Raw genomic sequence first — 27,518 nt, 5'->3', positions numbered from 1 at the left:
TTCTCTTGAGTTTTGTGAAGCACCAGTTGCTCTGCCATTTCTGTAGTGGATGTTTAAAATGCTGTATTTTGTGTTTTCAACAGTTAAATCTTGGAGCTTTCTTCAAGCCTATGTCATAATTCTTTATATATCTTCTTTTTCTGACATTTCTTATAAACAGGAATGTATTATTGACTGTATCTTTAACCAGGCTGTCGAATATCAGAGTGTACAACAGAAAAATTGTACCTATAGCCTTTTTTAGCAAAAAGAAGTAATTATACACTACATTTTCCAGAGAATCATAGAATTATTTGGGTTGGAAGGAACCTTTAAAGATCATCTAGTACAACCCTGCCACTATGAGCCAGGGCACCTTTCACAAGATCAAGTTGGTCAAAGCCCTGTCCAGCCTGATTTGCACACTTAAAATTGTGGGACGTTCACAGTCGCTCTACACAACTGTTGCAGTGACTTACTGCCTCCATCATGAATTGTTTCCATTTGTTGTGTTGCAGTAAAACTTCCGACCTGATTCAAGTGCTTAATTTTTTTTTTTTTTTTTTTTTTTTTTTTTGGTGTAGTGTCTGCTTCCAGTCTTGCTGCTTCTCCAGCAGTTGTCAGTGGACAGCCTAAGCTTCAGACTCCAGTGTCCTCCACCAGCTCTTTGACAACAGCAGTGCTTCCCACAGCTAACACAGCTACAGTTGTAGGGACTAATCAAGTGCCCACTGGCAACACTCAGTCAGTGTCTGTCTCATTGCAGTCCTTGCCTGTAATCCTGCATGTACCTGTGGCAGTGTCATCCCAGACTCAGCTTCTGCAAGGCCACCCAGGGACTTTGGTCTCTAACCAGCAGTCAGGCAGTGTTGAATTTATATCTGTACAAAGCTCATCTACAGTTGGTAGCCTTACCAAAACTTCAGTGTCTTTGGCATCACCTAACACAACTAAACCAAATAACATCCCTCATGTACCCAGTCCTGGTATTCAGAGGAACTCTACAGCCAATGCTGGGTCAATAGGCACAACATTGGCAGTACAGGCTGTTCCTACTCCGCATCCTGTTCCTCAGACCACAAGGACTTCTTTGCCCACAGTGGGTACTCCAGGACTTTATAATGTGACCACCAGTCGAGCGCCCCTACAGATGAAGATTCCTCTTTCTGCATTTAGTAGTACAGCTCCTACTGAACCACCCACCATTGCAGCACCCAAGATTGGTAAGTTATGCTTGAATGTTGACACTGGCAAAGGAGGATAGTGGTCAGAGGGAAACATAAAACTGCACCCTATGGAAAATTGTTTCTTAATATGTTTTACAGAGATAGTTTTTCTAGGTTTCATTCCTGTTGAAATTTTCCACATCAAAATAATCTCTGTGACAGATCTATTTCTGACATTGTTGAAAATAAACTCCCCTTAGAGGGAGTCAGCAGTGTGGCTTTGTAAGCTTTGTTTTATTTGGAATTTGATTTATATAATTCCTAGCATGAAGTCAGAACCTTCTATCATTAAGAACTTGGTATTTATTTTTAATACAACGTCTCAGAATAATACGAACCACCTTTCTAAGCAAAGGCATACTGAAAGTAAAGAATAATTGTAACTTAATTTTCACAGCACTTAAAAGTAAACAAAGTGGGAGAAAAAACCAACTGAATACAAACCTAGTTCCAAAGGAGTACACTTAGAATATTTAAATAAAGTCTCTAAACAAAATAAATGTTCAAATAACAATAATTAGATTAATTATTTTAAAATACTTTTTCTCAGTCTTTGGTCCTGTCCTGATGGTTGTTTGCACTTCTGATTTTACATACCTTGAATTTCTTTTACAAGAGGCCTTCAAGATTTGTGAGTTGGAGTTATAGCAAGTGCCTCATTCTCACAATATAATGTTAAAAGGAACTCAAGCAAAACTTGACATCAGAACTAGTTTAATTTCATTTTCCTGTATCTAAGTTACCTTTGCTAAAATATGTGCTCTGGAGAGTTAGACATTAATTTATGTTTTATATTGACTCCTGGCTCTAAAACAAGTAGAAGTGATTTAAGACAAAAAGGGTTGTCGCTGATGAGATACAGTGACAAAAGGGAGGACCTATGTGTCCATAGAATGCCTCATTTTATGTGGTTTCCATAGACTTACTTTATACCCTAGTAGTTTTCTCAACAGAATTGAAACACTGATTTGGGCCAGCACTGCTGCTGATTCTTGTTAAAATGGAAAAGAATGAGAACGTTTGAATTTATATATTTACATCAAATTATTAAAGCAACTTCTTAAATTCCTAGTTTAATGTTTGGCTGAGCTGCTGAGGGTACTCTGTCTCCTCTCTGTTACATGTTCTGCAGTCTAACCATCCTTTTTTCAGTCAGGTCTTTTTTTGTATGGAAATATTTTATGATTTTATTAATTTTCAGTTGAATAGCTTATCAGTATGCATACAGAGGGAGGAAAGCTTGGAGTTATAATTTGTGCTTAGGCAAGGAAATTGCTCATAAAATGCTTTTAATATACTGTCAAACTTACAAGGAAAGGAACACATTAATCAAACTTGTATACTTAAAATTGAAAACTTGGGCTAAACATAAAATATGTTTCATACTGAATGTTTAGTGTCAAACACTTTTGAATATTGCCTTCAAATATGGCTAATGGGTAGAAATAATTAGTATTGATTAGATACTGCAAATGAACAATTTCTTGACCCCTCAGAAAACCAGGCAAGCAGGCCACCAACAGATACTTCGGCAAACAAGCGACCTGCTGAGGGAACAACACAGGTAGGCTGTTGATTGTTTCTATATAAATTTCTAAAGTTACAATCCACAGAAGATTTTTCTTTACCTTTATTGATTATAATGAAACAATTTTAGTTTCTTTTGTGCCACCCTTTCTAGTTTCTCTGAGTTACACTTTTCTCGTTCAGATTTACTGTTGCTTGCAGCATGAGCTTCTGATAATTTTTTCAGAAGTTTTCTGATGGGATTTTTGTAGGTAGACAAGTTGATAGATGAGGAGCAGACTAAAAATTATCTGCTAAAACAGGGCTGGCATACAAAGAAAAGACTGCCCAATCTTTGTCTGAATGGCTTGAACTTATAACTATAAAGAGTTTATAAATTATTGCAGTGATCTCATTTCCACACTAATCCAGAAGTTAAAACTGGAATTCTAATGTTTGATTGTCATATATCATGGGAGGGGGAAAAAAAGGAAAAGAAACCTTCTTCAGGAATAGCTACTTCATGGTAAAGTATAATTTGCAATATTTTTGGATTCCTTGTTTAAAATTTGTTGAACTTGCTGTGAAATTGAAAGTTTGAAATTAAGCTATTTAAAATTCTTCATCGTTTTCTGTCTGTCTATAGATGTTTCACAAAACATCTCATACTTAATTATTGCTGTTAATCAGAAGTCATTTTATTAAGGGGAATAAAATTAATTTCCAAATTCATTAGTGTCTCAAGGTACAGTTAGTCTAAATCGTATTTCAAAGCAAAAAGAAAATATACTGGACAATATTCTGGTTTTCACGTGCTGAAAATAGTCTGGCAAAGGTAGCCAGTATTTTAGAGTATAAGCTATGCCTCACTTGTCTTTCTGTTAAGGCATTTCATGAAGAAAGGTTATTTGGAACTTCACTTTTCAGAGACACCTGTGGATTATAGCTGTTAAAAACCTTCGTCAGTACTTGATATGTAGGAAAGCCAGTACCATAATGGACAACAGTAGTATAGTTTTAAGGTTTAATTTTCAGTATAAGGCGTATATTTTGGATTTTTTCTTCAGTTAGAGCCTGAAACCTGGAAAAAAGTTAGGAAAAACAGATTGTGTATGATAATGGTATTTAGCAGTGGAAGGTGAGCTAGGAGGAGGGAAATAAAAGGATATTTTCTGTTTTTCAGTCTTCTGTTTTGTAGTGTATGTTCTAGGTTTGCTTTCCCTGAAATCAGTTAAAGCATATGTAATGCCATGGTTAAAAAAGGGTCCTGATGCATTTTAATTGGCTAGTGAGATATGGAATTCACATGCCATTCATTTGAAAAATCCAGTTTATGCCACCTGCTTTTTGGTTACATAAAGTCCAAAATATTATGTATTACTCCACACTTCGCAGCTCTCAGATCAAAAAGTAGTTCGCTGTGTGCCGTATACCTGTGGCATATTTGATGGTACAACTTTGATCAATTGTTTCGAAAAGCAGTTGAAACAGGAAGAGACTTCATCAGAAAATAAAGAAGCAGTAGAAGGAGCACAGACTAATTTTGACTTCCCTGGGGATGTCCTCTTTGGCTTGGACGAAGAGGAAGAGGATGCTAAGAGCATCAAAAACACCCACAAGCAGACTGGCTGGGCAGCTAACCTATTAAAACAATGGCTGGCCAAAAATGGCAAGGATCCTAGCTTTGAATTGGTGCCAGTAAGTGAACTCAATGATATCTTAAGAGAGTTTTATTACACAATAAGAAATCACGATGGAAATACCTACAGTGTGGCAAGCTACAAGTCAATGCGTGCTGGCTTAAACCGGCATCTCAGAATGCCACCTTATAATCGTCAGATTTGCTTAATGAAGGACAAAGAGTTTGCCAGTGCAAACATGGTGTTTGTGAGTGTGCTGAAGATGCTGCGCATGCAGGGAAAGGATGAGACTCACCACCATCCTCCCATAGCTGCCGAGGACTTGCGTAAGATTAAGCAATCTGGTGTGCTGGGTTTGCACAGTCCCCTGGCACTTGTCAACAAGGTGTGGTTTGATTTGCAGTTGCATTTTGCCAAGCGAGGGAGGGAAATTCTAAGAGATCTGGCTCCAGATGCATTTGTTGTTGAGAAGGACAAGAACGGGCGTCGATATGCTATGTTTAGATATCCTGGCAAAGGCAAAAAGGAAGAGCCTCATAAAATGGGTAAAATGTATGATATACCTGGGGACCCAAACTGTCCTGTTTTTTCCTTGGAGCTTTATTTGTCCAAGTTGCCTCCAGAGCCCCCTGCCTTTTACCTGCACCCTCTAAAGCTAACGTCAGAGCAAATGCAAGAACAGCCTGTCTGGTACAAAAGAGAACCAATGGGTGTGAACTACTTGGGTACCATGTTGCCCAGGATCAGTGTGGCAGCCAAGCTCTCTCAGCGGTACACCAATCATTCTCTCCGAACTACCACCGTCCAGCTACTCTGTGAAGCAGGATTGGGGCCTAGGGAAATAATGGCAGTGACAGGCCATCGCTCCGAGTCTGCTATTAGGCACTACTGGGGATCTGCAGAGGTTTGCTACAGGGCTTGGTCAGATATAATGGAAAATAATGCCTTCAATTATCAATATAGCAAGATCACAGATGAAGTCATAAAAGAATCAGTACCTGGTGCATCCACTCCTTCTGTAAAATGTGTTGTTCTAAAACAAAACAAAATTTTCCCAACAAAATCTGTGGTGGCACCTGGCACTAACTCCGTGGCTTTAGTCCCTGAGGGACACTTAGCTCTGAATTGCAAAAGCCCGGTCCTGTTGAACCACAGTTCGTCCAAGGTGTTTCTCCCCAGGAGCATGGCCAGTGGGAAGCTAACTGCCAGTCCCCTTCAAGGCTGTTGTAGCAAACCTGTCTTTATAAAGCGTGTGATAAAACAAGAACCAATGACTTGATCCTCTGTGATAGAACTGATTTCAGATTAATTGCTGAAATAAAAAAATTATCAGATTTAGGGTCTTTTTACTTGGTCTACTAAGAAAATTTCTAATGGTCTAATTCAGCAAGAAGTATCCTGTTCACACTCAAGATGTGAGCTATGGAGCAGAAATTTAAACAGCAGGGCTTGAAGTTTGTATGATTTTTTGTGACAGCTGGGACTCTTCCAAGTGGCTGAGCAGAGCTATTTAAAAACATTAAAGGGAGATACTGATTTCCGCTTAGCTAAAGATACGCTTCCTTCACTAAGAGTGTGGCTTTTATATTTTGTGAAGAGTGCTATTTATAATACCTTTTTGTGCCTACTGGCACTAATGTAGCATGCTACAAATCAAATACTTGATTACTGAAGAGCACCTAGAAAGTAGAAGCTGGATGAAATAGACGCAGATGCATTACAAATACATACATACGCATGAAAACTCCTGGAACTGCTTAACCACTGTCACCCCCTGTTCAAATTGTTACCAGACCTACCAGAGGACTGTGCCTTTATTTTGGTATTTTTTAAGCCTTCTTCTAAACCGATTTTCTCTGTGAGCTGCAGTTTCACACTGCAGGTCTTTCCTTTTCCTATTTAATATTTTTGGCTTAAGATTCCAGTTATTCTGTTCTCTGAGGGCACAGTTGATATGTGTGGTATTAAAATTGGGAGCTCTTCAGTTGTGCATGAAATGGGGAAAACATTCTCAAAAGCGCTGAAAACAATTTCTTGCTTAAGTGCTAGATAGTGTTTCTGTTGTCTCTGTGCCTAACTTGTGAGAGGGGTGGTTTTTTTGTATTTCCTCTCACCAACCCTCTTCATTACACGTCACGTCATCTTTGCACTCTAGTCTTTGTCAGTATATATAATTCACAAGAAGTACATCTTGTTCTTCCCACTGAACCCTGTCCAAATACTATTTTTTGTTTTAACTTCTTAAGATTAGTAAACTGGTCCTGTCATTATCTTTTCCATAGATTTTTACAGGTTAGAAGTTCTCAGCATAGTGGATATGAATAATTCTCACCATGGATTCTGACAAGAGATCTTCCTGTAAATGAAAATACAAAACTGGTTATAGAATCACAGGTTATGGGTGGTCCACTTTGGAAGAAGAAACAGTGTAGCATTTAAAACTGTTTTCCATTGTATTAACAATGGAATGGAAATTGCTTTGTCCTTTTCAAATGTACACACATGCACTTCACAGTCACAGTTTATCACACTAAGGACTTTACTTGAAGTATTGATGTTGCTCAGCAATGGACAAAATAGAGAAAAATCCCAGCTGAAATGACAAATTGACCATGATAAACTCTTAATTCTGTGGAGAACTTCCTTTCTGGGATAGGCTTTCAAATTTTGAATGAGATTTATCTCTCTGTTATAGTGTATAGTTGATATAGATACTGCTATAGTCTGTACAGAGGACTTGATGCCTGAATTTTGGAGTTTTTATCTTGGTTGATAATATTTACCTTTGTGACCTTGTATACATTATTCATACTTACTGCATCAATTTTCCAAAGTATAAGACCAACACAGTGCTCCATTTTCTAAGGGATCATGATAAAGGTTAAAAGATTGTGAAAGTTTTTTAGATATCTTAAACTCATCTATGATTGAGATAGTTCATCAGATGTAATTGTTAATATAGAAATTACTTCTGCACAGTCATACTTCCTTTAGTAGGAGCATTAATTCATGACTTCAATGACTAGAGGAAAGAGAGCATGGATCATTTGTCAAGCCCAAAGTAAATCAGTTAGAGACGGTAGATAGAGTGATCCTTTCTAATGGTAAGAAGAAAAAGTGAAAAAACAAAGGGCAAACTGTTCTTAAAATATAGAAGAATTGTACAGTAAATTATTCTAGGATATTTTAGGGTAATGTACATTTCCAAATTTTAGGGATTTATAGAATTAATAACTCATCAAAACTGGCCAAACTTATTTCTAAATTTAATCTCAATTTTCACCAGGATGAGTATGTATTATTGTCGTCCCCCCCCCCCAAAAAAAAACGTTCCCATCTTTGTCTCGGGTAGTTGCTTCTTCCAGCATATTGGCATTGAACATTTATCTTCCACAGACAAGAAAAGTATGTTGCCAGGTGATGATTCTGTGTTCTCTCTTGCTGCAGACTCTGGTCATACTGATCACACACCTTGCTCTGGTTCTACCTCCTCTTGGGTGACTTAGTGCAACAGCAAATTGCTGATGGCTTCATTGTTCAACACAAATCTAGTTGGTGATTGAAACAGAAAAAGGGACTCTCTTGGCCAATCTTGGCATGTCTCACATTCTTTTTGATGATCATTTGCCTTCTAACTTCCATTCTGTTGGCTTATAATTGGGTATTTTTCAATTCTCATTTGTTAAATTCTAATTTTGTTGGCACAAACTATACAGTGTCCTCTTACTACCTTCAGTTTGAACCTGATACTTCAAAGCTACTGCTGCAGTATTACTACCTTTAGAGTTTTTGTATGGGAGATTAGTTTTTTTTCTTTTTAATGAGAACATGTTCCTTGTTTGGACTGGAAGTATTATTGCTTCACAAGGCTTGGGATTATTATTTACTAAGCTTTCTGGAAAACTTTGAATTATTTCTAATAAGTAGAACATCTTTCTAACCTTCCAGAACTGAAAAAAATCTCTCCTGTTTCCCCTCCCACCTAAAGTGTTAAATGAATCTTTCCTACATGTATTTTATTTCTAGAAAAACTGAAGTAAACCAAATGCATATTGCAGCTTTTGTAAAGTCAATTTTGGCTGTGAGTACAGTGGTATGGGGAGCAGGGAGTCAAATTTCAAGTCAGTGTTGTTCATGGCAGTACAGGTTATGCTGTGTGAACATAATGAATTCTATCAAAATGGACATGAATTGTACTTCTCGGTTGCAGTATCAGCAGAGAACCTCAAAGAGCAGGATAATGGTGGTTTTGGGGTTTTTCCCATTGTTTTCCTCTATAAGTGAACCTGTTTGGTGAACTAACAGTTTAAGTATAGTTTGTTTGTCTAAACTTACATTTATACTTGGGCTGCAAATTTAATGCAAAATCGCCAGTCATCATTTAAAATTCACTTTAAAAATATGAATATAACAAATATTCTTGGAAACAAATTTATCTCCTATGATTCTTGACTTTTCTAATTAGATCTTCTCCTAAAATAAGACTGTTTCATTTAGTTGCAAAAAATCCCTAAAAAGCAAAACCATCCAAACACCAAACATGCTTCCATAAATTTAGTTTTGCATCTCATTTTCATGATTCATCTTTGGTACCAGTGTTGTGAATATAGAACTTGTTTTCCCTGTGTGTTCCTGTTAAGTTTGGAAATCTCAGCTGTTACTTTAAGGGGTTCCCTTAATTACTTTTTGCTTTTATGAAGTTGGCATAGTATCTTAAAGCATGTTAAATTTTCTTTGCTTATGTGCCCCTTCTCTGTACCATGTGAAGACTTCCACTGTGCAGAGTGTCAAATACCTGAAGGCATTGGAAGGATGCTTTGAAATTGAATTTGTTCTTGTGTTTCTTGTGATTTTAGTCTAGTACCTTCCGTTATCCTGAACTGAACAGCTTTTCAGTAGTTGCTGTTTAGGTCGGTATAGTCAGAGTTTTCAGTATGCAGCTTGGGAGTGCGATTTTGCTGTATGACTGTTTCTTCTTTTCAGCCTTTCTCTCTGCTTCTTGCTCCAGGAGTGGCTGCAGGGATGTCAAAGGGGACATCTTACTACTTGTGTTAGTTTTTAATCTTCATCTTTTTTCTGTGTACGCAGAAATTTAAGGGCTCTTACTCAGTCCCAGTCATTTTACCAATGGCTCCAGTGCCTCAGGTCCTTCAGTTGCATTTCTGATGACATGACAAGCTGTATTTTACTGTATTGGGGCAAATGTTATTGTTACAGAGGCAAAGGCATTTTTAATTATATAGCAAATCTTTAGAATGGTTTTAAAGTATTTTAGTACAAATCTCAGCTATAGGTACAGGATTTATATATATTATATGTAATATATAAATATAGCTGTGGTATACTGAGAGAATCTATTAAAGCAGTTTTATTACACTGTAACATGAAATAACAGTGAACAAATTTTAACAGGATTTGATGTGTTGAGAATGTCAGGCATAAGTCAGTCTCCAAGGATGTTTGCATTATATTTATTATAACACCAGGTCAGGTGAATAGTCTTTTTTTTTTCCTGATCCTTACTTCATGTGCAGCTTTTCCTCTTATGTAGTAAATCTGTTTTTCAGTCTAAATTTCATCTGTGTGTTTCACTTTGCAGCTACTGTTAGTTTATTAAATAAAAGTCCACCACTGTCCTATTCATTTCCTGTTGTTTCTGACATACCTTGATTGTTTGGTTGAAGTAGTTTCATTTAAGCTATTTTGCTGACTATTGGAAATGAATCTGGTAAAACATTAATAAAGTATATTTATAACTCCTATCTGTTTACTCTGCAATGTGTAACAAACTTTGAGTGTTTCTTGGGAAATAATGTGAGCAAAGTGGTTATGTCAGCTTACAATTTATAAGCAGCTATTAATTCTGTGTTTTTGAAGCATTATTGATGAACGTTTCCTTGCATTTCATGGTTTTGTCACTCAAAATAAACATATATAGTTATATATGTAAAATGGGCTGCTTGACTTTTGTCTCTGACCCTGGGGTTATGTTCGGGCTCTTTAAAATGCCACTAACTCTCATCTGTGAGGTGGAACCTTTGCTAGAGACTAATTAGAAAACTAAATAATACAGTTGTTAGCAGGACATTATGTTGCTGAATTGGATGGCTGTTTAAAGGAAAGCAGTTAAAGTGAATCCGTTCTCATGTGACTTTTAAAGTGATTGTCTTTCCCTCCAACTGTATCTGTGTTACTTAAAACTACCCCCAGCTACTGAAAACAGATTTTAATGAGTAAATGTATATTGTAGGCTCAGGTTTGTCATTTGAGGCCAAAAAATTTGGGACAGATATTAAAACAATCTCACAGATTGTGCCATTACTCCAGGCATGGATAATAGCTTTTAAAAGCTGCAGTAAACTAATCTGAAAAGTATTATAAATATTTTTACTGTTCAATAAGATGGCCATCCTACATGATACTGTTGGGAAAGAGTCAGTGAGTCTTGGGGAAATAAGGTAGATGTTTCACCTTCAGAGAGTAAGAACCAGTAAAGAGGTGTGTGTGCATGCATGTATGTTTGTGTTTATGATATACCCTTTTAACTCTGATAAAGGAGAAAGAGAATCACAGCTGTAGAAGATCACTTCTACCATTATTTTAAGTGTTTCTTTGTAACTTCTAATCGGGACTAGGATTACTAGCATCTAAAACCAGCTATTCTGGCAACCAATCTCTTACTTGTGTTCTTGTTAATAGGGGTAGCCAAGCCAACATCTGCTCTTTGTACCAAAGAAAGGAGAGGGTATATAATACTTAGGAGTTACTATAACTGGTTATTCATTTTTTCCCATGCTTGCATTGTTCTTGTTCTGTAGGAAGTGTTGCACAGTACCAGTTAAGGGTAAGGGGAATGGAGCGATCATGTGAATGCAACTCATAAAGTGTATGCTAAACTAAATGTTTTTGAGTATTACACAAATATGTAACCACACACTATCAAAACATGTATTGCAGCACTGTGAAATTTTGTATAAACTTTCATCTCGGTAAACTCTTTCCTTTATTACATTTTCATTTTCCTTTTTATCTTGGTAAGAGATGACAAATACATTTGGTACCTGGTTGTATAGATTTTCTGACATCTTTGTAAGGCTGGAATAATTACTTCAATTTTATGGAAGCTGCTGTATTGGAAAAAATAACATTTCAGGAGTGATAAATCTGACACTGGAACAGTCTGTGACTGAAATATGCTCAAAAATGTATAAAAAAATTAGTTTTCACAACTGCTTAAAAATCTGTAATTTTGTATACAGATGACTCGAAATATTGACCTTATAATTATGTATACAAAAAGAGTATTGCCACCCTCTCTACATGCATCCCGTTCCCAAGATGTATTTTTAATGTCACTCCCCATAATTTAAGATTGATTTTGCTATTATGTAACGCGTTGGTGTGTCATGTATTATTGTCATGGTGTAATGCTTCATGAACTGTCTGGTTTACAACGTCCAGATTTTTTTCTAGTTTGTTATAGTTTACTCTGCAATGTAAAGAGAAGTAAGAAACTATTAATAAATTTGTCTGCACTGCGTCAGTGTGCTGACATAATATTCAGAATTTTGATCTTTACTACCCTGAAATTATTTTTTTTATTTTGCAATGTATTTTTTATTGTTGTATTTTTCCCCTTAATTTTTCACTTTTACATACTGAAATGTTCCTTTATGAAAAGCAGTTGGCATGACAATCAATGACCTTGCTATCTCTTTGTGAGGAACTGAACCTATGGCGTTATATAATACCAAAATATTTTAAATCATATGTATCATATGTGAATAGAGAAGTGCATATTCAGAACTTTCTTCAAAATATCAATTTGTAAGTTTTGGTTTTTCATTTGGTACAATACATGTGCATGTTGTTGAACTGTTCCATTTGAGCTTTAAAGGTTTCTTTCCCAATTTTCCACAGTAGTTTGCCATTGGTGCATATGTGCCATGGTGTTTTAACTTTTTCTGTGTTAAATTTCACAATTGCAGTTATGGTGGGAGATAACTTCTTTTCTCAATGCCATGTCTACCAGTATGTGCTTTGGTCCTTAAATTGTCTCCTTCCTTACCTTTGTTTTCCTTCTGGTATTGAAGTACAAAAAAATAGTGGGGATGGGTGTCTGTAAAAAAGCTTTCTCTTTCTTTTCAAAATTGCAAATTATGAATCAACCTAATTTGCAGCAGTAATGATCTGAAAAAGTTGCTGGATAGCAAAGCTAAAATAATATTCTTTCTCCCACACCAGTGTATTTTACAACACTGTAAAATGGCCTCTGCAAGTGGAAAAACATATATAATGGTACTAGCCTGTCTCAATGTCCCTGCTTTTCTAGAGGCAGATGAGGAAACTGCTTCATTTGAACAGAAGAATCACTTGAACACCAGAGACTACCCTTCATTTTATTGCGGGGCTGATGCCCTTCTGATTCCCCTTTATTATATACTGTTTGCTGGTGTGTAGATTAATTATTTGATACTGCAGTCAGCGACATAGGGGATATTATGACAGTCTTCCAATAGAAGGAAAAAAGTTTCTAATTGTAAAACATTTACATTGGTTTTATTACAAATCTTAATTGTAACGTCAAGTTCAGGTGACCCCGTATTTGTCCATTTTTGACAAGTTCCATGATTTTTATTACCTCTAAGAATCCCTTTTTTATTATACTTACTGTTTAAATTTCTTTAATAACCATATGACACTGGTTTTAGTCAATGTCTATGTCTAATTATTTTCTTTCTCAAGGAAAACTGTATTATTGCTGCTTTTTTCCTAGCAATTATCCCTATAAGTGTATCTTATTTGTCAGTCCATCTATTTCTCAGTACTTCCATCCTTTCTTAAAAAGACTTTAGTGGCTTGGATTGGAAGAAAGCAGATGTTATGGTGCCTATGCATATGCAGTAAAAAACGCATGGAATTGTGAGCATAGGTAATTTTTACTGATGCTTTGTAGAAAACCTTGCATTGAAGTGTAATTATTAAAATATGAACAGATTTTGCTTAGTTAATTAAAAACAAGTCTTGTTTCTAGTAGTTTTCATGGTCAAGACAATCTGAAAATGTTAGTTTTAAATGAAAGTTTTGCAGTTAGTAGAACACTTAGAAATACCACTTTCTAATACAAAGTATGAAAAATGCATAAATTTGAATAGTTGCATTCATATTATGCATACTTTTCATTGTTTTAATTTCCATATTCACTATAAAGCAGTTTTCATGTAACTGATAAAGAGGAAGTTAGATGAGGTTATGATGTCTATTTCAGGCCTTGATACGTTTCACTCAGATACTTGAAAGGGTTAAGTGTTTACACTTTCAGTTTTGCCTTTTCTTCTAAGGTCTTTCAGTTGCTGCTTTCACAAGTTCTATGCTTGCCATTAAAATACTTTGTCTTCACATTTGCCAAGTTAGATGCTTGCCTGGGGTATCTGACACAAACAGATCATTTCATGTTGGCAGTTGCAGTAGGTGTGCACATGACTGCAGACTAAAGCAGCTGGGGTAGAGGGGCTGCAATTTGACAAGCTTTTTTTTAAAGGACACACTTTTCAAAACAGATCAAGATTGTAAATGTGAAGGGCCTTCTTAATGGGCTGTTTCAGGAAAAATGCACAACACTGGGACTAGCAAAGTAACTTTGCACTACACCATCCTTCCATATTTGTGGTGGTTCAGGCTCAGTTGCTGCATGGCTTGTTACTGTCCTTTCCCCTGCTGCCTTTCTTCTTCCTCCTGCTTCCTTTTTTCACCTTTGTTTCTGCTCTTAGTTGTACCTTTCTGTCCTCTCCCCCCACTTCACCTCATGTCTTGCCTTTCAACTCCCAAGTTACATGTGTTGTCTGGGGCTGGATCTACACTAGATTTCTGTATGAAATGTTCGGTTACGGGACACATTGCTTTTATGCAAAACATTTTAAATGCAATTTGAAGTGCACCTACCAGCTGAAGACTAAACGTGGCCATATTAAAACTGGGAAGTCAGGAAAAGATGAAGTCTTGTATTTTTCTTTACTTTCTTCCTAAATTTTTTTTACATATGTATTTAAAACTGGCATTTCAGAGTGGGACTTTTTAGATTGAATTTTTAATACCATTTTTAATTCACTTTTCTCATTTCATTGTTTTGTGTTAAGATTATTACACTGCTAACTGCCACATGAAAGTAGAGATATTTAAACTGAGGCAGCTCAGATACAGTTATGATTAACTGGATGGTTCAGGTTATGTTGTTGCTACTTTCAGGCTATACAAGCTTTGCTCACCTGCTGTATTAACACAGGTCCAAAATGGCAATGTAAATGACAGTATTTTGGAGGATTTCTACTTACATGGAATTTAAAGGCACATACGTTAAGATACATGAGCTGGAAAAGGATGGAAAAGGGGGTTTGGTAGTTTGCATTTCTTTTAAATCTCAGTGTAAGCTTTTTTTGCTAGGTTACTAGAAGTTGCCCAGATGCTGTTTTAAAAAAATCAGTTTTAAGTACAGGTTCTGTTTGGTGTGGAGACGGATGCGGTGGTTCTGACAAATGATGACACATTGACTTGTGGAATTGTGATTTTGTTTGCTGTGGTTGGATTTGTTTGGTTTTGTGTTTGTTATTTATAACTGCAACATTTGAAATATATATAGATCACTTTATATTGGCGTGGTTGTTTGTTCCAGCTTATTTGTATTCTAAGGTGTGTGAATCCTTTGTTGCTAAGACTTTCTAGGCAGTATGTGAACTAAACCATCAGGCGTATGTTTGAAGTTTTGGTTATTGGTTTTAATTATTTCACTACTGTGGCTGCACTGATTGAAAGGTGTTAAGATGGCATCATCTGTTCTTCTGCAGAGATCAGCTGAAGCACTTTCATGTTGTTGGCTTCCTGTGTTTGGAGATAGCTAAAAAGTGATAGCAGACCAGAATGCTTTGACTACACTTTTCTTCTTTACCAGTTTCTACCCCAATGCTTGCTGAAATCTAGTATTAGGAACTGAAAGACTTGTTCTCTTGTTTCAGTTTTTGACATAAACAGAAGTGTTGTTCATATGAGACTGAAAGTCCAGTGCCAGGTTCCCTCTTGACTTCATCAGGGCTGCAAGCATTCTGAAGTTGGGTTCTAATTTTGCTCAGAGCACCACATCTGAATCTCCGTTTCTAATGTGTAACATGGCAGTCTTTTCTAAAGAGTTCTATTCCTTCCTTTTTAAGGAAGAAAAGAGCAGTTGTTTCTCTGTAGTCTTTCCTCAAACATAGTTCTGTTGTAAACTGAAGTTTTCAAAAGTCCCTGTACTACAAAAATTTCCCTGAGAGAATTCCTGGGTGAAATAGTCATGATACTAAAAAGAGGGTTAGTTTTATTTCCTTGTTTAGTTGGGCACAGGATTATCGGAAAACTCTTCATTGCATTTCACAGAGATGATGCCCTGTGGTTAAACTTGTAGGTCTTAACCATTCTGGTGCTGTCAGTACTCCAGAAACATCTGGGACAAGGTGATAAAAAGCTGCTCTCTCAGATCATGGAGATGCTTAATTTTGCCATGGGAAGGTAGTGTGGACCAGTCCTCTAACACCTGATTGCCAGTTCTTCCTAAATTTCCTTTTCATTCTCGAATTTGAGATATCTACAAACTGTGAGATATCTGAAAACTGTGTGTGCCAACACTATAGATATAGATATGGATATAGAAATGGATACTCCCCATCCTCCTTATGAGTGTAGGTGGGTGCTGCAAATAGTCAAAATCCTGACATTTATCAGAGGCATAATGAGCAGTCTGTTTTGTGTGGGAATACCCTGCCTACACCATGCTCCTCTAGGTAGGAAACACAGTGTTCAGCCTTTTTGGCTTTTCAAGTTTCCTTAAGATTTTCCTGTAGCCCTAAATTTCATTTGAGGGAAATGCATGGTTGATGAAGTAAGTGAATCTAGCTGGGGAGGCTGGGGATACAGGACTTCATGATGTGCTGTGTATTGAGTACAGCATTTGCTAGGAGTATCTGGAATGTGTGTCTTGGAACCAGGACTGGGCGTGTACCCAGAGCTCTGCTCAAAGGTTGCCCTGCACATCTGTAGCTTCTAGGGTGGGCTGAAGAAAGAGCCTAACTCCTTCTGGATGGCTCCCGTTAAGGAGATTGTTGTCCAGGGTCATTTGATAAAAAACCTTGAATAGTGTGGCTGTCCAAGAGGTCTTTCTTCCTTAGAATTGCATGTATGAGATCTTGTTGGCTGAGTTTATTTAATAGTTTCCTGTTTAACTTAACTCAAGATTTTGGCCTTCCAGACACATCAAAATAAATGCATGCATGCTCTGACACTTGCTGACTTGGAAATTCAAAGAACTCTCTCAATAGGCACAGTCAAGTAGGGCTTCAGAACAGTTAGCTGTCATACAGAGTATTTTCATAAGGATTTTGATTTCCTTGCAGAGGAAGAATTGAAAGGAGATTACTTCAGACTAATGTATTTTTTAGTGGGAAGAAATTAATAGTTTGGTATTAATTCCTTTTAAATCTCTAGTTCCTTTTAAATCTCCCTCTCCATTTTTCAATCTGCTTTCTCCTGGCAGAGAGAGCCATGGTTCAAAATACACATTGTTGACTGGGAAGATCATCCCGTTGGAATGAAATTCCTCTTGACTTTATGCAAAATGATTTATCATTGATTATTTTAATGTGCCTTTTTCTTAAGCTTCAAGTGGCTAAATCAGCTCATCATGCTAAGAAACCTGAAGCTATAAAGTATTTTAAATAGCAACCACTCAACAGAAGAGTTCTGTGGTTAATAATTCTGAAATATGTTTCTCTTATGTACAGGAAAGATGAGTCCCTATAGAGATCTCTTCTATCACCTGTGAACATAAGGAGATAATTCTTACTTAAATTTGGTATTGTATTTTATTAACAGAGTTTCATCAGTGGCAGCATCAGAACTTAAAGGCAGAAAGAAACAGGTTGTATTAATGGATAATAAAGAGAACTGTCATGTCAGGCACTCCAAATTCAGTGACTGATAATTCGGGCAGCTTCTGCTTGCATTTAGTAATTGTATGATACCTCTTCTTGTCTCTCCTCAGAACCTTGCTTTTGTGAGAATTACCTTTCAGACTTCCTTAAAAGCTTAGTTTTACCCAAATGAAGGGTCATAGAGCAGATAATCTCAATGCTTAGGCTTTGTGCATCTGTCACCATCTGACTGCAAGAAAAATCTCTTCCTAGGGTGTATCATGCCAGCATTTTTAGAGACCATGTGGGTCTGATAACTTACGCTTTTTTCCATGTTAATTGCTTGAAGATTTTTGATTATTATGGTGCTTTTGTAACTCTTTGTCTGTCCTAAGTTGACTCTAATGCATAAATCTGTAGCAGTTCAGTCCAACATTAAGTTGGACTTTCTTCCACAAAACAACAACAAAAAGAAGAAACCTCAATTTTTGTAGCAAGTTTAAGGAAGTAGAACTCATAATCATGATTTTTTTTCTAGTAAGTGCCTTTAAAACCACAGAAATATATAAGAATTCCACCATATTTTTCTCATCACGTAAGGGAAAATGTTGGTGATCTCCACAGTCTGACCAGCCAAGGGACAGCAGCTGATGTAGAAGATAAATCTTGTTTGGTGTCTTCTAGGGAGTTTTGTTAAAACATTTAACCTGGGCAATAGCTTAAAAGATCCCTTTATGCCCTCTAAAGAGAAGGTTAAAAATAGATTTGTATGTAGAATAATAAATGCTAAGGTTTGTCATAATGGGTGAGAATATAGTAATGAAATTACTGAATACAGTTGGAGTTTTCTGATGGCTTTTTGATGTGTTTTGTAAGCATACAAGTTCCAGTGTAGCTTTCCCTTTTTTTTAACATGAAGTCAGTGTCTTTATAAATACACATGCAAAGCTGTCTCAAGTAATGTATTGTCCTAATGGCTGCTCTGTCAGAAAGTTATGCCACTACAGAGTAAAAGACAGGTTACAACCAGATTAAAACATTAGGAGTCCTAGTTGAAATAAACTTTATAACAGCAAATTGTTACACATTTACCTGTAAAACAGCAATATTCTACTATTCATCAGGGGTTCTTACTCCTTACAAAGCTGAAAATACTTCAGTACTTATTACTGCAGTACAGTCGTTGGGTTATCTCCCATTTTTCAAGTCCTGAGATATTCGGCTGAAATTACCTGCTCTTGTTCATTTCAACTCTTGCTCAGTTCCTTTCTAATAAGTGTCAATTCTGAGACCTCTTCTTCTGAATGTTCAATGTGCCCCTTTTCCACATGTGTTCCCTGGATTTGCTTTTGCAAAACGAAGGAGTTTTGTCTTTCAGAGCGGGAAATTCACAGGAAGTGAATCAGGAGGTGTCATTGATCTTACACTGGATGAAGAGGATGACAGCTGTTGTCAAGGTGGGTGAAAAATACTTTCCTAGCTGCAGGGATAATTGAACTAGAAGTGTTATTTCATCCTGTGAATGGCAGAAAGGCACGAACTTCTGTTTCTGCTTACTGTATTTTTTTCCTTGGTGTTTCAGTTAGGTAGGACTCTAGTTAAAAAAATTCTGTTAGGTGTTAAATAAAAGAAATTTTGTTACAGTCATAAAAAGTTTTATCATTCATTTACTTTAAACATTAGTGCTATTTGTGCTTAAATATCTCAGGCTTGGGGAGTAATTTGAGATGTTTGAGTTCTTGATGATCTTTCCGAAAGTTATTCTAGATGTATTTATTTGTTCTATTTACTCATTATAATTAATGACCTTTTAACTCTACAGTGGATATTTATGCATTAGAGTATTACAGCTTCTAATCTTTTGTTTAACTAACACTTTGTTTGCAAGAGTTTAAAGACCAAGTGCAAACTGTTGTTTGCTTTAGGACTGTATGCTAAGAGCAGAACAGATATCGTTGTGCTGTTATGTACTTTGGCAGTTTGGCTGCACTTCATCATTTAAAAGAACACATTTTTTTATATAAGTCTTGTGTGTAAATGTAGGCCAGTCTAATTATAGTTAGCATTGGATTAGTGAAGAGTGATAGTACTTCACTGAAGTAATGAGTCTCTGCTTAAGACCATGTATTGTGCTGTCATTTTCATTGGAAAAAATGTATTTCTACTATTGGAGGTAAAATTGGCATTCTGTCTGGTCTCTAAATGCATGTCCCTGTATTACATTCTCAAGTCCAGCCACCAAGAAGTTTGATTCCTCTGGACAACCTTGATAGTTATTTCTCTAGCTTGTGCATTCAAGTGCTACATTTTTAATAGTTTAACTTGCTTTGCATTTGTATTACACAAATGTAGAAAATCATTTTGGCATCTCTTCCAGTGAGAAAGAAATCATAGTTATAGAATGGTTTGGGTTGGAAAGGATCTTGAAGGTGATCTCATTCCAACACCCCCTGCCAAGGGCAGGGACACCTCCTACTAGACCATGTTGCTCAAAGCCCCATCCAGCCTGGCCTTGAACAGTTCCATGTGACGTTATCACCAAAAAGGGAGTGTGTGAGGTACACAAGTATTAGGGAAGCATGATGCAATTCAGATAGCTGACTGTCTGGTTCACTTATCAGTGGAGGATATGTGGTGCACGGTGAATTGAGTATGAGCCAACAGTGTGTTCTCATTTCAGTGTAAGTATTTCCCCAAACTGACACTAGTGGAACCACAGCTGAAATAGGGTGTTCAGTTTTGGCTCCCTCTTCTTCAAACTCAGAAGTGGTAGCACTGGAGAGGCCCCCACTGATGGTGTCAGGATAGTGAGGGCCTGGAGTGCATGACCTGTGAGAAGAGATCAACAGACCAGGGTATGTTTGGCAAAGAGCTAAGCAAGAGCCAATGTAAGAGCAGCCTACAGCTACCTGGAGGATAGTTATAAAAATGACAGAGCACAAATCTCATCAGTAATGCCAGATGATACACTAAGGGGCAGTGGCCATGAACTACAAGTTCAGAAAGTTCAAGTTCAGCTTGAGGAGGAAAGAAGTCACCAAAGTGCTGCACAGAGGGATGGTAGAAACTGTCCTCTTGAGTGTTTGTGAGATTCAGCAGGGAAAAGCTACAGACCATTTGAATAAATTGTTATTGACAGTCCAGCTTCAACAAGAAATTGGACTGCACAGCCACCAGAGGTCCTTTTCAGCCAGGATTTTGACTTGATGAGCAGAGTGGCAAAATGGCTGAGGCAATCAAGTTTTTATCAGTGTCATCTCTTTTGAGGGTTAGTTCTCAAAAAGATAAAAAGGTGGTTGCCTTGGAATTGTGCAAGCCTGTCAGGTAAGGTTATCCTCCCCAGTCCTATTTATTACTCTATAAAAGACACACAGCAGATAGATTAAAATGAATTTGTGTTCTATTTTACAGTAGCATGTCACAGTATTGTAATACATTTCAATGAATATTTTTCTATCTGTAAGTTTCTGAAAAACATAGAAACATTTTCCAGAAAGCTTTTTTTCCTCCTAGTTGCATTAAGTAGATGTTCACCTCACAATTGCCATAAAAGGTCAATACCACAGTTGCACATACAACTGTAAGACTGCTTCTCTAGGTAGGAGTGCTACAGAGTCATAGCTCCATTGCAGCTTAATTCTTTCTCAGTTTCTTTGTTGGGCTGGAGCCAGTATCTTAACAATTTATGCAGTGGGATATTCTGAGATTCTTTCCCCTTAGTTGGAAGGTCTTAGAATATTGTCCTTCCGTAAGGAGGAAGGTTAGTGGAGTACTTTCGTACTGGATTAGCTCCTGTGTGTCTCTTCACTGCAAAGCAGAAGCTGATAGTATGAAGCCAAAGCAGATTAGTTCAAATATAGAATTTGTGTGAGAGGTCAGTGGGTTTATATATAAGCTGTAGAAACATTGGAAACCCTAATAAAAGCTTGAGTTTCACCACACAGCACTAGAACTGAGAACTGAGCAGCTGAGAACACAGCACTAGGATTTTTGAGCAAGTTTCTCAGGAATGTATTCTGATAATAACTTCAAGATTAAACAGAGGAAGAGTACACTTGTAACAGCTTATGTGTCATCATAAGCATTTATATACCTTTGGCCAAATATTCTTTCCGCTGCACTTTGTTGACAGCAAATCTGGAGCAGGTTTTATTTTCTCCTGGATTTTTACAACCTCAGGATAGAAAATACTTTCAGCCTTATGGTGTTTTCTGCAGGAGTATTGGCTCAATACTAATTCAGATTGAAGAGCAACACTTACATAGTGTTGTTGAGAACACTCAGTTCCTGATTATTTTCTTTACAGCATTGTCACCCACATAAAAAGTAAACCTAATTCTGTTACTCGTAATCGTGGACAATAAAAGAAGCTTGAACCAGCCACAAGGCTTGTTAGTTGATCAAAGAGCAGAAAGGATCTCAACTTTTGTTTTCAAAATGAGCATCCCTTCACTACTCCTTTTACAGACTTGGGGAAAAAAAAAAAGAACAGTATATTTTCATCCAGTGGCTTCAGTGAAATAGCTTGGCCGTTGAGTCTACAGAAAGACAACGTGGGCTGAAGTTCATACTGTGTTTTATTTTTGAGGTCTTGAATTTAGGGATATGGTCTGAGGGTGATTATGCTGGGGCTAGGTTGATGGTTAGACTAGATGATCTGGAAGGTCTCTTCCAACCTTGATGATTCTGGATTCTGTAATTGTGTTTCATAGAATCATACAGCAGTTTGTGAAGGGCACTGCTACTTCAAGCTGTTAGCAGCTAGTGTTAAACACAGCTCAATGAGACCATCAAAATAGTCTCAAACTGCTAAAAACCCCAACATTTTGCACTATGCCAGCATTAACCCTGTTCTTAATGCTTTAAAATCTAGTTGGTATACTTAACTGAACATTTTTAATGTGGTCCTCACTTTATTTTTACATTTTCTCAAGAGTAAAATGAGTATTTACATAGTTTCATCTTTATAGTCTATACTCTTTTACGTAATTAGTGGCTGATGCATGTACAGTTGTATTAGGGAAGAATCCTTCTAAATGACTGCCCTTAAAATCTACTCTTTTATCTTGTATTTTTTAGTTCTTCAGGGCTGCCTCCTCTGCCCATTACTGCTTTAATGTCCAGATGAAAGCTTCTCAATTATTCTTTATTCAACTTGTGCAAAATCTTGATTAGAGACAGACTTACACTCTAATGAATATTTTATATAGTCACAAATAAACTAAAGCAGGAAAAGGTATTGCTGTAGTAAACTACAGATACAGGCAATTTTTGTCAGTATCACAAGTCAGTACGTCATGTTGAGGAAGGTGTCAGTGTGATAAAACAAATTTTCTTTTTAAAGTTTTCTATAAATAATAAAGTGATTTCCCCTTTTTTAAGTAAATATCATGAAAATTCAAAATAGCAGCAAGAGGACTGACTAATAGATTGAACAAAGGAAAGAGTCAGCAAATAAAAAGATGTAAGCATCAAAGGTAGACAAGACTTACGTAGGGAACTAAATTTGAGTAGTGCAGTGTTTAGGCCTTTAAAGATTTTAGGATTTTTTTAATAGAAACTTTTAAAGACTTCGGCATAGTGTTCCATTGAATTTGTGTTTCCAAATTGCTATGAAATATGCAGACTTCAAGATAATAGAATAAAACATTGCAGAGTATGTCTGGGCAGGGGAGATTGCTGTGATGAAAGCAAGGAGAATTGAATGAGTTTTCTGCAGATTTATTTGCATAAGCAAAAAAGGCCAGAGAAATGTCATGTTTGGAATATCCTCACCAGTCTCTAAATAGAAGAGGGAGGAAAGGATTTTAAAACTCTGTGGTGCTTGATTCAGAAATTAAAATTTCTGTTTGCTATTGTCTGTATCTTTTGTTTATTTTGAAGCAGATGGCAAGAAGCAAAAGCAGAACCAGAGCCAGGCACCTGTAACAGGACTGAACATACCCAACCAGCCCTTGACTCGACCCCTGCAGCCTTTGCCAGCTTTGCAGCCAAGCCCTGTGCAGCAGCCAGGTGTGCCAACAAGTGGCCCTTCCCAGACCACCATCCATGTATTACCCACAGGTAACTTCATTTGACATCAGTGTGTGAGTGCAGTGGCTGCTTTTTTTCTTGAACTAGACTACTGTGTGTTCTACATTGTGCCAATCTTTTAAAGTGAATATTCAGAATGTTTGAGTCACTTCATAATCTTTCATGCTAGTAAGTTTCACATAACATTTTTTTCTTTTGAACTTATGAAGGGGAGCTATACTGCTATTGATTTGGAAAGTATTCAGGATCAATTTAATACCATGGAGAGGAAGAAATCCTGCTAAGGATGGTCATGGAAATTATTAAATATACTATTATTGGTAATAGTGAAGAAGAAACCTGTACCTTCATTAAGTAATGGGGGAAAAAACATTGTCAGCATCACTCCTGCATCTGTCCCTGTGCACTTGCAGTTAATTCTTTTGGCAGAGGGAATGGCAAGGCTGACACTGAAGTTCTAGCCGTAGTTAAATACTACTTTGTAGTGTGGTTATGTTTATCCCTTTCTAAAGAAACATAGGTCCTCTTTTTTTTTATTGATTCTTTTTCTGTATATGACTGCTGAAGATTAGTTGGCATTGGAATTACCTTATGACTGCTAGGTTCTGCAGATTCTTTGGTGGATTTTATATTCTTCCACTGTCCTTACATGCAGGACTTTTGTGGGAGTGGAGGAGATATTATATTTATCTTTTCTGTTAGGAAGCTGTATATATATTGACTTGAATATTTCAGGTGAAAATACTGTTTAGGCTGTTTTTGCTTTTCTTGCAGTACCGAAAACAGACAAAGACAGTTTTTATTTTACATGTCTCAGGTGAATCTGTTTTCCAAAGGAGAGGTATACTCTGGAATAGGCATATGGCTTTGAGTCATGGAATTCAGGTTTAGGGTGTGCTCTTTTTTTCAGCTTCGCCAACAGTGAATGTAACTCATCGGCCCATGGCTCCAGCTGTTCCCAAGCTTCCTATCCCAAGAACACCTACTAACCATCAGGTGGTCTATACCACTATTCCTGCACCACCAGCTCAGAATCCTGGAAGAGGAGCTGTCATGACCAGCCCAGGCTTAAGGCCAGTCACCCCACAGACTGGAGGTAGGGGATGATCCCTTCCATGCGCTTCTTATTGTGATACAGCTTAGGATGTTCTACCTGATGGATGTGGCATTTAGGTTTTTGATTTGGGTTTGCTGTTTGGTCTTTTTACGCTACTGGTCCTAGTTAAAGAGGTTAGGGTTTTTTTTTTTCCCAGCTTACAGACTTGAGAAAATTCTTAGGCTGCTCATAAATTCTACTTGCAGCTATGTGAATGAGGAAAAATTGGATTTAAGTTAACCTAGGCTCTAGTTCTGCCGATTAAGCATCTGTGGTTGACATGTCCCATACTTTACAAGGCAGTGGAAGGTAATATGACAAGCACCACTGCTCTGAGAAAGATAGACACCATTTTTTAATTATGGCGGAAGTTTAAAGCATACTTATGTAGAAAATCATGTTTGATTTCCTGTCTAAAAGTTACATTTCTATCAGGCATCCTAGTGTAGTTCCTTAACAATCTCTGATGTCCTGTGCTCAGCAAATTTCCTTCCTTTCTCAAGACCTGAAGAGATGAAATTTGTCACCGGATTTATCAGAAACTGATACATGCCTGAGTTGCCTTGAATAGAGATGTTGGCAAGTTCCCCTTGACTTTGTAAATGCATAACTGATACTTCCTCCTAGCAGTAAACTCATTTTCTGAAATGAGTAATAGATGTCAAAAATAAAGAACTTAAATGATATATTTTTTACAAAGTGGTGGATTTTAACTGTCTTTTTTTTGCTCCCCACAATTTCTGCACTATGGTTATTTTAACACCTTTATGTTTAACATAAATTTCCCTGTTTTATGAGTATGCACCTACTTTTGTGATGTCCTGGTGTAATGATGCTGCTACTGATGTATATTGGTTTATATTATCATTGCAACAGTCTTTAGTGCCAGTAGCAGATGCTTCTTGAGTAAGATTGCTGCACTTTGTCTTTGAAAAATTGACTGGATTGTGAGAACCCATCCAAAGTGTTTCACAAATTGCAGTTCTGTACTTCTGCCTCAAGTGAATAGTATCCCCACCTACAGGTGATGCTGTATTTGTATCTTATATCTTATTAAGGCATTTCTGACCATCTTCAGATGGTTGTAATTTCCTGAGACAGAACTAAACCAGCATATTTTACCAGGTTCTCATAGAGGAGAAATAGCCATCTCAGGTGACTGTTTATCCCACAGCAGTTCACACAGCTTCATCAGCTTCTTAAAGAGATTCCAATAAGAAAAAGATATAAAGCACCTATCCAATGTTTAGCACTTTATAATTAAAACGTTAAGATTCAGCACTCTGAGCTCCCTGCCTCGGATTACACAGACGCTTCTGACACTCATCTCCTATGGATTGTAGCTTGATGAGTGTTTATCAAGAGAAGAAATTGCCGTACAATAGCTGTGGTTTCCTGATAATGTGTTGTTCTGTCTTCTAGAGTATCATAATGCTTCAGTCTCACACCAGTGTGGAACCAGGGCATCATAGAGATTGCTCCAGATCTTGTATTTCTAGATAGAAATGGAGGGACAACCTGGGCAATCCTTAACAACGAGCAAAAGCTTTGCATTCACGGAGCATACATGTTCCAACAGTGAATAGATAAAGCATTACTTGAAAGAATTAGATGTGGTATAAAATGAATGAAAACTTGGTAGTTGGCAAGAGTTTTGGATATTATTTACAAGGCTATAAAAACTGTCTAGTTTATTCCTGCTGGGCAGGTCAGTTTGCTGTGGTAATGACTGAAAATGGTGATGCCTGTGAGTAGTGTTCATCATGGAGTCTGTTCTGTGAGAGAGGACAAGCTTCTTGGACAGTGACTTAGATTTTTTTGCTTTCAGTGCCATCCACAGCACAGCCTGCTGAGTGATGATAACAATTGACAATGATAACATTGTGCTGCAGTAGCATTTCTCTTTTCCGTTCTGAATCCCAAAATTATGTAATTGTTCTTTTCATACTTAATCTCCCTGTATCTCCCACACTTCTCCTCCTCACCCATTTCATGCTACAAAGTACTAAAACAACATTCTGTCCGCTCTGCAAACAACAGTGTTTGCTCTCTCTCATTTTTACAGCTTCAGGGGATGGGAGGGGATTTTGTTGTTACACAGTGCTTCATCAGTCTGGTGGCAGCTGGAGGAGTCTGTCTGAAATTTGGCTTCTGCCAACTGAACCAAGGAATTGGTCTTCCAATATTATGTTTAGCTGCCTGTAAGTATTGAATGCTCACAGTGTTCATTGTGCTCCTTGCAGGTGTGACCATGCGAATGCCTCAGACGGCCTACGTGGTGAACAATGGGCTGGCTCTGGGCTCTGGAGCTCCTCAGCTCACGGTGCACCATCGACCACCACAAGCACATACTGTGAGTGGGGCTTTCCTGATGCAACGTACAGCCTTGTCTCTGCACTGGGACTCTCAGGCTGCTCTTAGTGTGAGCTGCAGAGCAGTGAAATGCCTTCTTGACACTTCTCAGCCAGTTCTCATACATAGCACCACCCAGTCACCCACAGCAACTCCTGCCCACAATCAGAATGGTAAAAGCTGTGCAGTCTGTTAGCTCACCCTGGTCTTCTCCAGATTACCAGGAGAACATACTGAACATCAGTGCATGAGTTGTCTGCAGGTGACTCATGGAGTCAAGGGTACAGAAGAACTGCCAGTAAAATGTTCAGTCATGGTTTGGCTGTGGATTGGGTGACCAGTTTTCAGTACAGCTGTTTGCAAAACTGAAGTAGGAGAACAAGGTACAGACCAAAACTCCAAGGGTGCCAACTCCCAAACTCCAGAGGTTTTTAGTCAGTGTTGAGGGTGATTACTTCTGCATCACTTAAAACACGTTTTGGTAAGAATTTGAGCATTTTCTCAATAATTTTTTAATTTTCTTAATGTAATTTCAAATACATTGCTTGTACACTCGCTCTTGGGCAGTCACGTTACTTATGGTGTCTTGAAATGGTAAATATATTGCCAAGAAGGTGGCTTACCATTCAATCTAGACACCATCAACTTAATGCCCTCTCCCATGATAAATAATAAGAATAAATGAAGCAAATATCACATAGAACACTTAGGATGCCAAAAACTGCCCCAGATTCCAACCTGAAAGATCTCA

At 37.4% G+C, this 27,518-nt stretch overlaps 1 protein-coding gene across 18 annotated transcripts in view; it reads left to right on the top strand.

Moving 5' to 3' along the window:
• Window positions 1–27,518, top strand: part of ATF7IP (activating transcription factor 7 interacting protein) — an 80,122-nt gene that overhangs the window by 46,585 nt on the left and 6,019 nt on the right. For 17 of the 18 annotated variants that reach the window (XM_063396114.1, XM_063396131.1, XM_063396127.1 and 14 more), the window contains 6 exons: window positions 564–1,202; window positions 2,702–2,769; window positions 18,665–18,743; window positions 23,170–23,349; window positions 24,230–24,415; window positions 26,659–26,768. In XM_063396114.1, the coding sequence (XP_063252184.1) occupies window positions 564–1,202; window positions 2,702–2,769; window positions 18,665–18,743; window positions 23,170–23,349; window positions 24,230–24,415; window positions 26,659–26,768 (1,262 nt within the window). The remainder of the gene's footprint in view (window positions 1–563; window positions 1,203–2,701; window positions 2,770–18,664; window positions 18,744–23,169; window positions 23,350–24,229; window positions 24,416–26,658; window positions 26,769–27,518) is intronic. The other variant, XM_063396113.1, reaches the window with a different exon arrangement.

The sequence above is a fragment of the Prinia subflava genome, chromosome 4, assembly GCF_021018805.1.
Source record: "Prinia subflava isolate CZ2003 ecotype Zambia chromosome 4, Cam_Psub_1.2, whole genome shotgun sequence".
Taxonomy (NCBI): domain Eukaryota; kingdom Metazoa; phylum Chordata; class Aves; order Passeriformes; family Cisticolidae; genus Prinia; species Prinia subflava.
Note: the sequence above shows the minus strand (reverse complement) of the source record. Positions and strands in the feature narration are given on the sequence as shown.